Source organism: Coffea arabica, chromosome 6e, assembly GCF_036785885.1.
Source record: "Coffea arabica cultivar ET-39 chromosome 6e, Coffea Arabica ET-39 HiFi, whole genome shotgun sequence".
Lineage (NCBI taxonomy): Eukaryota > Viridiplantae > Streptophyta > Magnoliopsida > Gentianales > Rubiaceae > Coffea > Coffea arabica.
The window spans coordinates 21,407,094-21,419,673 of record NC_092321.1 but is presented as its reverse complement, the minus strand read 5'-3'; the positions used below and the strand labels follow the sequence as shown (position 1 = coordinate 21,419,673).

At 33.2% G+C, this 12,580-nt stretch overlaps 1 protein-coding gene across 1 annotated transcript; it reads right to left on the bottom strand.

Annotated features, from left to right (window-relative positions):
* Window positions 1-6,942: 6,942 nt before the first annotated feature.
* LOC113695208 (putative SWI/SNF-related matrix-associated actin-dependent regulator of chromatin subfamily A member 3-like 1) lies at window positions 6,943-11,429 on the bottom strand. Its single transcript, XM_027214224.2, has 4 exons — window positions 10,844-11,429; window positions 8,685-9,901; window positions 8,190-8,475; window positions 6,943-7,964 (listed from the first exon to the last, which is right to left on the bottom strand). Exons 1-4 carry the CDS (start codon window positions 11,265-11,267, stop codon window positions 7,165-7,167), a joined length of 2,727 nt encoding a protein of 908 aa, XP_027070025.2. The 5' UTR covers window positions 11,268-11,429; the 3' UTR covers window positions 6,943-7,164.
* Between the last annotated feature and the right edge of the window lie 1,151 nt (window positions 11,430-12,580).

The window sequence follows — 12,580 nt, the reverse complement described above, 5'->3', positions numbered from 1 at the left end:
TAATAATATACAATTATTACATTTGTAAATATATTTATATTATGTATTATATTATAATATAATACATTTATATATTTTTATATAACTATATAAATATATTTATTTATAAATGTATTATAAATGCATAAATATATATAAATATTTAAACAATAAAAATTATACATTATAAACAATATTAATTATACATTTATACATAATATTAATACATTAATACATTTATATTAATTATATTAATACTGTTATACATAATCATCATATATATTTATAATTTATAATTTATACATTTATATAATATTCATTTATAATATATACATTTATATTAATTATACATTTATACATTTATACATTTATAAATATATGTATATTATGTATTTTATATAATATAATACATTTATATATTTTTATATAAATATATTTATTTTAAATATTTATAAATGTATTATAAATATATAAATGCATATAAATATTTAAACAATAAAAATTATAAATTATAAACAATATTAATTATACATTTATACATAATATTAATACATTTATACATTTATATTAATTATATTAATAAAGTTATACATAATCATCATATATATTTGTAAATTATAATTTATACATTTATATAATATTCATTTATAATATATACATTTATATTAATTATACATTTATACATTTATAAATATATGTATATTATGTATTTTATTTAATATAATACATTTATATATTTATATATAAATATATAAATATATTTATTTATAAATATTTATAAATGTATTATAAATGCATAAATGCATATAAATATTTAAACAATAAAAATTATAAATTATAAAAAATATTAATTATGCATTTATACATAATATTAATACATTTATACATAATCATCATATACATTTATAAATTATAATTTATACATTTATATAATATTCATTTATAATTTATACATTTATATTAATTATACATTTATACATTTATAAATATATGTATATTACGTATTATATATAATATAAATATATTTATATATTTATATATAAATATATTTATTTCTAAATATTTATAAACATATTATAAATGCATAAATGTTTAAAAATTTAAAAATATAAAAATTATAAATTATAAAATACTCAAAAATAAGTTTTATAAATACCTCTAAAAATAATCCAAAAAACGTCTGCAGTAACATTTCAAAAACTTCTACAAAAAAGTTTTTCACCTTACAAAAACTTCTACAAAATTTTTTCAAAAACTTCTACAGTGCACTACAGTAAAGTTTTAGACAAACTCCCAAAAAACTCAATATTGAACGAAACACAACTTTACGTGGATTCAAATTGGGGAGCACATGCCCCCACCACCTCATTAAGATTTTGTTAGTATCTGGTTTGTTTGTTTGGAACAAATTTTCTTTTCTACTCGTTTAGGTTGTAAAATTTGAAGAGAGATGGATTGGACGGTACAAAGAAAGGGAATGTTCGAGACCTTCTACTTACACTAAAAAAAAAAGTTTGATGTTGTTTGTGCGAATTGATGGGAATTAAGTGTTAATAACTCGAAACCTTTTTGCTTTCTGTATTGAAACCTATATTCTATTGCTTAAATAATTCTAGTTTATTCAGATTTAACTTTTTTGTTTTCAACAAAATAAAAATAAAAAAGTTATACAATTTGATATACCTAGTAGCCTAGGACCCTAGAGGTCAAAGAAATGCATTGCTTAAAGCATAATCCATGGCCTGCATTCAATCCTTTCATCTTTTATCTACAAACCAACTCACAATTTGCAAAAACAATAAGAGCTCCATTGACAGCTCTCATTCATCCAAACTTCAAGTAAAGTGTTGTGATGTTGTATTCAGTATCTTTTATAGCTTTATGTCCGTCAGGCCTTGATCCAAGCGTCGGCTTATAAGACTCAACTACAATGGTCTCTGGTCTATCCGGCGCCAGATCTTTAACATGGTTCTCTCCTTATTATTATTATTTTTTTGGCTGTTTTCCATAGTTACAATTTTTTTGTGTGTACAAAGGATTAGTATTCATTTTTTATGTTTTGACTTTTCTCTGCATTTTTATTTCATTCATGTACTTCGGGAAGTAAGGTTTATATTCTCCTCTATATTTTCTTAAGATGATTAATAAAATTTAAGGCTAGTATCCCTCTACCCTTGTATGGGGGTTTGCCAATCAAAAAATGTTTTTAGAGAATTACATAACCACTGACACAAATTTTTGTAAGTTGATTTAAACAAAATATAATGTGGAATTCTTTTTTAATTTCATTTGTGAGACATCTATTAGAGTATTTGTAAAGTAAATTTTGCAAAAAAAATGGAGAATAGTTTTTCCATTGAAAAAATATATATATATATATATATATTTTAGAGTCGATAATGAGATGGTTATGTAATGTTTCAAATCATGAGAACTCAACGCAAGAAGTAAAATGTTTAGTATGCTTTATAAAGAACAATTATCATTTAATGAATGAGTACGCAACTTTTTTTTTTGTAATATTCATAAGATACATTTGTGACTTCTATTTTCTTCATTTAAGAGTGCTACTTTCCCACTATTAAGATGACTTTTTCTTTAAATCATTTTAGCCATAGCTGAAAATTAATTTTGTCTCTGCCACTATTTGCCCCTATTAAGTTATTTTTCTCAAAATGCTTTGCAATTTCAAAAAGACCTTAAAAGAATTCTTTGAGCAAATTAATAAATTGTAAATTTTATAAAAATAGTCCCTAAACACAAATATAGATAAACTAAACCTATAACAACACCATAACTAAGCTATTATACACACTAAGATCCACCGTCCCCTAATAGAGAGAGACAAAAGTTTTACTTTTTCTACAGTTTTACATCATGTAAATTGATATAAATAAGTATATGTATATGTATGTCGTGTGATTCAAATTCAATTACTATTTTTTGAAGTAAGAATACACTATACACTTAACCACTTAGTCTTTTTTGCAATATATACATGTTTTTTTTTTTTTGGCGTACAGGATTCTAGTTGTTTGTCTTGTATGGGTTTTGATTATCCCAAATTAATTATAGTTTTGACGATAAAGATAATTCCAGGTTTAAGTAGAGTGCATTATATAATTTTTTTTTTTTGGTGTGGTAGAAAACAAATTCATCATGAGGCATTAAGGATATTATGGTATGCAGCAGCATTTCCAGATGAGAAATTTGAAAGTTGGAAAATGTTGGGTTTTCCTAAAGAACTTAGATAAATTAACCATATTCATTGCTTTCTTTCTGGTTATTCTCTCTTTTTTTTTGAATGAATTTTGATTTGTTTGCGTTCCTCATTTTTTGTTTTTCAGTGGAAATTTACTTTTCTTTGCCAAAAATTTCCCACAAAAGAATTGCATTTTCTATCTGTGCTCTTTGGATTTGATTTTATAAGTATTTTAAATAGGAGAGAAAACAAAAGAGTGCTTCTTTGGGAAACTATTTTTAAATTTCAATCAAATTTGAACTCACAATCAAATTTACCATTAGGTTTAGTCTTTTTTAGTTCACCATTAGGTTTACACTTTTCTAGTTCAATTTGGAGAACAGGTCCAAAATCAAGATTAGGGTTTGGAAAACAAGAAGTTTAAGTGGTTTGATGGCAAAAATTCAGAAAACTACTTGGCCAAAATTTTATGCACTTTTGCATAGTTTTGTCCTAGCTCTGTTAGATCCTAGATTTGGGAGGACTCCAAGATACTTTTGTACTAATGCACAGTGCAAAATTGCTAAACCTAGGAGGTACATACCCTTTCTTGACTTGGGATGAAATTGAATCTTATCCAAAGTTTTTAGTGTATTTGAACAACAATTATTAAAACACAAAGGATTCGTTGTTTCTGATTTGAGAGGACTCCAAAATACTTTTTGTACTAATCCACAGTGCAAAATTGCTAAACGTATGAGGTACATGCCCTTTCCTGACTTGGATGAAATTGAATCTTATCCAAAATTAGTGTATTTAAACAACAATTTCAAAGGATTCGTTGTTTAAAACGTCCAATGAGACAAGTGTTTTTAATTAGATAGTTGCAAAGAAATTGAGCCAAAAAATGGGTTTTATCCAACTTAAACCTGATTATATCAAGATTCAGTATGAATTCAGTGTGGACGAACCTCCTTGTAATTTTCGGTGGATTTAGCCTTACTGAATCCAGTATGGACCAACTTTGAATATTTACATGGATTTAGCCTTTGTTAGTATCCCCAAGATTTAACACGAAGAATAGTTTGCTCCGTGCAAACTCCCTCCCAACTTCACGGTACTTCATGGTCGGAGCAAACTTCCTGAAATGAGCGGCTTTGGTTAGACTAAATTTGGTTGTTTGTCTTCTCAGGTTCACTTGGTTGGCTCAATAACTTTTTGAACTCAAATTACGGATTCAAAATGATTAACTTAAAGTTATTAATAATCCAATGGGCCAAAACTATTATACCAATCCTTTCAAGGTCTGACACTCACCCCTCACCCCTCCTTTAGAACTTTGCGTCCTCGTAAAATTCGATCATAATCTAAACTGTCCACTTAGTTGTACACGAATTTTATAAGTGACTCTTACAAACTCTACAAGTGGTTCCCTGTCCAACGCGACAGTTACTCCCTCAAGTTTCCAAGGTGGCTACCGTCCAACGTGATAGTTTGTCTCACACAACACTTAACTCTTTGTATTTTCTTCTGTAGTCAAAATCATAACACTACTTGAACCTAAACTCACCTCGTACAGAAAGTACGTGAGGTTTGCTTCGAAACCATTTGTAACACCCTAGATTCACTGGGCTAATTTAATAACTTTTTTAGCTAAAATCACGGGTTCAAAAATAATTAACCGAAAGTTATTCATTTTATCAATACAAAGAAAGCAAAGCAAGATGAAATCTGTTCACATCTTACTACGACTACTTGAAATTGATACATTTGTGTCCATTCATCGAACTTCCATAATTACCCAGTGTCTTACAACAAAATCCATACTCTAGATTTCACAATCGTTCTAGTAGATTGACTTTCCACACTAGTTATCGAGTGATGGAGTTTAAGAAGTAAGAGAAGAAAAATGGAGATTTAAACCCAAAACCTCTGGATCCTGAGGCACACTCATTTGTGTAAGAATGGTAGCTTGTAGGATAAAACCTAATACTTGTGGGCACAGTTATTAAACCAGGTCCGACAAGGAACTCGGTAGAAGGACTAGATCAATAGGTCACTAGTACAACCACTAGGTCTCTGATTTAACTGGTGAGTCACTACAATTAATACACATCATCTAATAAATAATAGTATCTAAAAACACTTTATTAGATACACATCATCTAACCCAATTGACTCCTATTTTGAAAGAGTTCAAATGTTTGCAGTAAGTGGCGCAAGAGTTCAACTGTTTATAAAAACGGGCATAGTTTATAAGATATGCAGAACTGACAAATTTTATGCTTATCCAGTTGTAGGCAAATACTTAGGTAGACCAGTTCTATGTAGACCTAGTAACTCAAAATTTGTCGCATCATCTCACCAACTCAAATAATCAAGATGTGGTAAAATTTGGACCACTAGATCTAGAAGACCGGGTTTACTCAAGCTTTTGCCAATGCTAGAACATTCCAAAGTAAATTTGAAAATACATCAAGTGACACATTTAGTTTACACCAAAAGCAACAGTCTTATAAATAGCAAAGATAACCAACAGCCTTTGGGCTGTTGGCCACTACCATCTTAGTGGGATGAGAGGTCAAGGGTTCAAACCTTACCTCACATCAATTGTCACTATATTTGGCTTGCCACTTAAAGTGGCTTAAATCCATACTAGTGCATAGTGTACCCATCTAGTCCGATGGTGGTTCAATCCCCGTCGGTTCCCCATTGGCTCAATTGGGCCCTTCCCTTAGAATAGGTTAGAGTAAGAGTAGAAATAGGTGTAGATTAGACTAATACCGATTGTTATATATATATATATATATATATATATATATATATATATATATATGTGTGTAGATGTAGATTAGACTAATGCCGATTGTTATATATATATATATATTGCAAAGATATCTACATTGGAACTAATTTGCGCAAGATCACTTCAAAATGAATTTAGATTGATCCTGCTCGCCTGTCCAATTCCCAAGTCTATTTCCTTCAAAATGAATTTAGATTGATCCCGCTCTCCTATCTAATACCCAAGTCTATTTCCTGCATTCTTTTTTCTTTTAAATTTTTTTTATATTTTTTATATAACTTTAATATTTTTTATTTATTAAATTTCTTTTAGTCTTATTGTGAATTTATATTTTTCTAAATTCTTTTTCCCTCAAATTTTCTTTTACTTATTTTCTATGTATATATTTTATTTTAATCTTTGATTTCCAATGTTGCTAAATTTTAGTTGAGGAAAAAATAAGTCCTATAAAAACTTAAAAAGACTTGTATTTATGGGTACAAAGAAATGGCATTTGGAACTACAAGTCATCATAAGACTACCAAGACTAGACAAAGTATTTTCTAATAAGATTATAGATTAATGGCTTCTATATTACTCCCAATATTCATTTTGATCACTATTCTACTAGAAAAGGAGTTCAAAATCATTTACAGGTCTAAAAGAACCCCCACTAGCGCTGTTTAGGCCCTCTTTGGCCTGATTGCGCAACCATTGAGTTTAAACCAAATACATCAAGAATTAGGACTATAAGATGTTCAAACCCAGAATTTTCAATTAAGGGAAAGAAAGAGGAAACTACCACCGACATCAAACAAATATAACAAAACTTCAATCAATGGAAAGAAAACAAGACTCAACAACTGGCATGATAAGAATAAGTTGTTAAGGTTATTCCTATAATTCTCAGTTTTCATGTTCAGCTGCAGATCAAGACAGAAGTTTTATAACACTAAAGCGACTGAACTATTTTTACAGTTCCAGAATCAACCCCATATTGAGATAAAGAACTAAATATTTGCAGCTGAAATCATCCTTGAGTTACTATAATACAAGAAAAGCAAAACAAAGTATGGCTATAATACATCACTGACATATTTGGATGCTCTGCCACTATGACATTAAAAATACCTTTGCAAGCTGGGTACTCAAAAAGATTAGTTACATCAGTATGGGCAAAAGTAACGCATGCAGGTATCTTATGTAAAGTAAGACTAACTCACAAGCACATCAAGGTCACGAGATCTTCTTTGCTGATCTCCCTTTGGCCTTGAGGAACCCTCCTACCAAAAGCTTTCCTTGCGAGCAGTTTCTTTTGCTCTTGTAATGCTAATATTCTTTCTTCAACGGTTTCCTTAGCAATCAACCTCACAATCTTCACGTCTTCTTTCTGTCCAATTCGGTGGATTCGATCCATTGCCTGTTCTTCAATTGCTGGATTCCACCACGGCTCTATCAAGTAAACCCTAGAAGCAGCAGTAAGATTAATTCCAACTCCAGAAGCTTTCAGACTGGCAAGCAAGATTGTCGGTCCTTCAGGTGCTGGTACATCGAACTCTTTTAATACTTTTGCTCTCTTTTTGGCATTCATCGAGCCATCTAATCTCAATAGCCGGAATCCTAGTGCTTTTAGTGGCTCTTCAAGGAGGAGCAACATTTTCTGAAACTGTGAAAAGACCACTGATTTTGTTGTTGGGCTGTGATCCCTGGATGCAGAAAGAAGCTGTAAAAGAACAGCAACCTTGGATGAAAAACTGGAAGACTCTGGAGTATCTTCTGTCTCAGAAAGATTTGGAGGGGCTTGGAAGAGGTCCGAATCAGATAGTGGATGGCGGCACAGTGGACAAGATGGGTTTGAACGTCTGATGGTCTTGAGGATGCACGATTGGCAGAAGATATGAGCACAACAAGTAATAACTGCATTACGTGGTGGGGAAATACAGATTGGGCAGTCAAAATCTTCACCCTCTTGCAGCACAGAGAGCATCTTTTCCAGCAATTTGGGTTCTTTTTTAACATCTGCACAGACTCTCATATTAAATCAAGCAAAGGGAACAAAGGAAACAGAGAGGATTCGTAGTTAATAGATCTAAATCATTTGCAAACCTCTCTTTATAATGATAGCCTTGCCCATTAATGGGAATAACAAGCTAGCTAAAGATCAAGCATTGCAGACAATGCAATGTTCAAATACAACTGGACTGACTCAACGAACTAATTAGCTAAAAGCTCAATATAGATTACCTTCAAGTGAAGGAAGTAACTCTCTGATATCTGGAGGGCACAAGGCCAAAGCATTGCAAACCTGCCGAAGTCGTACAAGTATGCTGAGTACTGTTGAATAATTTCTAACTAAAGTGTCACCGCTGATATAATGCGTAATAACTTTCCTGGCTTCAGATTCCATCTTGTCATAAACATCCCGTTCTTCAGCTGAGAGATCCACAAGAAGCGTCTCCACAGATTTTGATGGCAAACCAACCAATGCCTTGTCCTTTGTCCTCCTCAAAGATATGGCTGCCATAAGAACCTGAAATTAAATTTTGAAATTTGTTATGCACAAACAATTGGCAAGGAGCCAACACTGGATTAAATGATTGAAGAATACTACTTCTCACAGAATGAAATTTGTACAAGAATATGTAACTCAACCCAACTTCTGAACCGATCAGATGAGTCATAAAGTATATTTGGCAGGCTTGGTAATAACCAAAATACACAGAAAACAATGTCCTTCACCTGAAGACGCGAGATGCCTTTCTCATCTCCTGAAGCAAGTGGGCGTGCTATCAAATTATTCCAGTAGTTCTTAATTGACAAAGGCTCAAACCTCAGAAAAGCCATTAACGAAAATAGATCAAACGAATGATTCTGTATTGGTGTTCCAGTGACAAGCCACCTTCTCTTGGCATTCAGTTTTGTAACCGCACGACTTTGCAGTGCATTTATATTCTTGATCAAATGCGCCTCATCCAGAATTATTCGCCTCCATTCTATCTTCTTCACAGGAGAATCTTCCCATGGATCTTCAGCAGCCAAAGTGGTGTAAGTAGTGAGAACTATATCATAAGCCTGTAGCACATTAGCGTCTTTCGTCCTTTCTCCATAGTACATGTACACTTTTAGGCGTCCTGGTATAGTGTGCTCTCCTAATTGGTTTACCCATGATGAAAAAACAGATGGTGGACAAACGATCAAGGTGGTTCTTGAAACCACAGAGTTGTGTGGATCAGAACTACATTTGGACTTTACTTTAATGTCACCTGCATCTACAACCTCAGTCTTCAGCCTCATTTGTTGAGTATTAGTGCCTTTGCTGCCTTTTTGTCTTTTGGACCGCTTATCAATAACAACAATAACTTCCTCTTCTTTCAATTCCAATTCTTTTCCAACGTCTCCATCACCAGTGTCAACTGATGAAGGACCAGGACCATGGAATTTGTCAAATGCAATTAAGGAAAGCAAAGTAAGAGTTTTTCCCAGTCCCATGTCATCAGCAAAAATTCCACCTCGTAATGGCTCTGGCTTCTCATCTGTCATGTAGTTAGTCAATACATTAACATAAGCTCCACCTCTTTCTTCCCAAAATGGAGGTAATTCTAAACAATTTTCTCTCTGAACTAACCAGGCTAAGCCTTCCTTTTGGTGCAAAAGCAGCTCTGATTTTATCACATCTTTAGGGGGTTCCAATGCAGCCAATGCTCTGGTCTGACCAATTTTCTCATCCAACAGCTTAAAGATCTCATCTACACTCTTTTCACCTTCACCAGCTCTTCTTTGCCTCACCACAGCAGCTTCAGATAAAGCAAATGATGCATTGTTCTCTGAAATAAGCTGCAATCCAGCAGCTGCAATGTTCGATTTCACCGCATCAAAAGCCTCTATTCTTGCAAAAATGTGAACCTGGCAAGGAATTTTGTATCTATTGAACCTCGCTGATGCCTTCGGCACAATACCTTCAATATAAAAATATAACATCAATAAATATAGACAAGTAATAACAGATAGGTACGTCACCACAGATATACCTATATATTAATCTTTCATCTTTTTAAATCCAAAAGGGGAGTAAAATAGCTAGTTACTCAATTGTTCCCTGTTGATATAATGCCTCACATGGAGCTTATAAAACACAGCCCCAAAAAAACAATTACTAAAGAGTGTATGACACAGTTTCCCCCTTTTATAGGTTGTATGCTTGGGTTGACCACACCCATCATGGTCAACCACAAAAGGTTTCATGCTAATGTGTGACAATGGTATGTCCTGGTCACCAACTACATGCTAACAATCATATAGTAAACCACAATCCACTAACAATCATATATTAAAAATTTTCTCACATATTAAATCAAACCACTAACAATCATCTAATAAAAACCACAAAATGAAAAAGAACAAAAATCATCCTGCATTCAGAGGTTCCAGGCATAGCTTGACCCAAAAACCCATCCGGTCAATCATACAAGAATAAACATTCTATACATGCTGACGTGTCACGCGATACAATTTAGTCCACAGTCCGCATGCACCAGCTACCCTATAAAGTTTCTTGCGTACAAAATATAATTAAAATCAAATAAACTACTAAAACAATTGTATTGAATCTATCAATTTTGCAGACATTCTTGTAGAAAGAGCACGTCTACCTCACGCGCCCACAGCCCCTCCACCCCATCGCGTCAATTAAACGCATTCCTTGCCGCACCCTCCATTTTAGTAACTCCGCCCACCCCTCGCCTCTTCCAACTCACAAACAAATTATTTTAAATTTTTTAAAGAAAAAACATGTGAAACAACCGAATTCAAATAAACACTTACATGCATGCTCAAATACATTAACAAAATCAATAAAAAAAAAATTAATGGGATTCTAGAATTGCCCTTAAAATTCATACCTTCGACGGCGATCAGACGGGAATCGATCATTGGGGCAAGGACTTTTGCCGCCATCCGTTCAATGTGGCCGACCTGAACCGACCGAGTGTTCAAAACCTTAATGGCATTTTCATCGTAAGCATTCAGGGGCTCTCTGACCAGACCCACCATTTCCCGGCCGTTGATGGTCCCATTGTAATACTGAATGCCGACCACGTTCACGATTAAAAATCCCACCATGTAACTCTCCCCGGGGGAGTGGGGGGAGGAGGAGGAGGAGGAGGAGGAGGAGGAGATTGAGGACTGAGAAAACGGCAGGTCGCGGTGGTGGCTGTGTCTCTGATCACCGGAATCATTTCCGCTACTGCTATAATCTTCCTCGGGAGAAAGGGGCCAGGCATCCAAGTTGAGGAACTCGTCCACCGGGTCGATTGCAGCGGTCATTTCTGTCTTCCGGTTTCTTTTGCTCTGCAGGAGTGATTGAAATTGTGAGGTGGGGAGGCGGAAATCAAAGGTGGGCGTTACGGTTTTGAAAAGGGACAAAGAAGATGGTTTCAGCACTTTCAAAAAGTAGGTGGATGGGGGGTGGGGGTGTAGGGCGTGGGGTGGTGGGGGAGGCGAGGGTGGGGAGTGACGAGGTTTGGAAGTGGTGCTGGCTGGGTTTTGAAAAAAGGGGGAAGGCGGAAGAGGTGAAAGGTGTAATGTGTAGGGAGGGGACAAGTAGCAGGAGCTGTTAATTTTTTTAAGGCGTGTTTGGCTGGTGAGAAATGTTAACCGAGTTTTATTAAGGATACTTTTTTTTTTTTTGATACATTTTTAGTGAAATTTTCTTTTCCTTCTCTTTTTGGTAGCAGTCTAGTCTACTAGTAATACAATTTGGATTACTTAAAAAGGAATAGAGGTTTTAATTAGTGCTTTATTTTATTTATTACAAGGTTCAATTAAGTCAAATTTCACTAAAGATTTTTTTTTTTTTTTGGAAAAAGAAATTTCACTAAAGATTCTAGTACCTTTTCTTTTTTTATTTTGTGATACTAGACTTTACTAAGATTTGCTTTTCTTTTTTCCTTGGGCCTCCTCTTGTATTGTGACAATCTACTAGTAAATAAAAGAATTCCAGTGAGTTAAAAGGAATGGAAGAGTTTTTTGTCCTTTATTCTAATCACCTTTTGGTTTGTCCCTTTTGCGATGGTCGAGCACACGTGTTTGGCTCGTTGAAGATGGCAAAAGAGTTTTCATTTCAGCTAAAGGCTCTATAATTGCACTTGGAATTTAACTAAAATAATTTAAAAGTTCGTAACGTAAAGGAATCAAACATGCATACGCAACGAAAATTTAAAAAATTTATATATTCCTTTAAATTGATCACCTTTGATTATTAATATCCATGCGATAAGACGGGGGGTTTAGAAATTTACCTCAAGAATTGAATCTTTTATCTATACTTTGTGCAGAAGCTTTATCTTCAGAAGTAGGTTGAGCAAATTCCACTTGAAATTTGTCAAAAGCATCCAACCTTCAATGCTAATCCACACTAGCATATATGCAACAGCCTCTTAAATACGAAATTAAAAATTGACGGAGAAATAAAAAAAAAAAAACTCTATCTTTAAGGCTGTAAAATTCGGCTAAGAGAAACTCCAAGCCAGCCGAATTTTTGCATCTTGCTAGCAATGATAACTGGATGTATATATATATATAGAAGTGAATAATTCTCTCAATCCTACTACTGGAAGCTAAATAGTAATTTTAAGGAT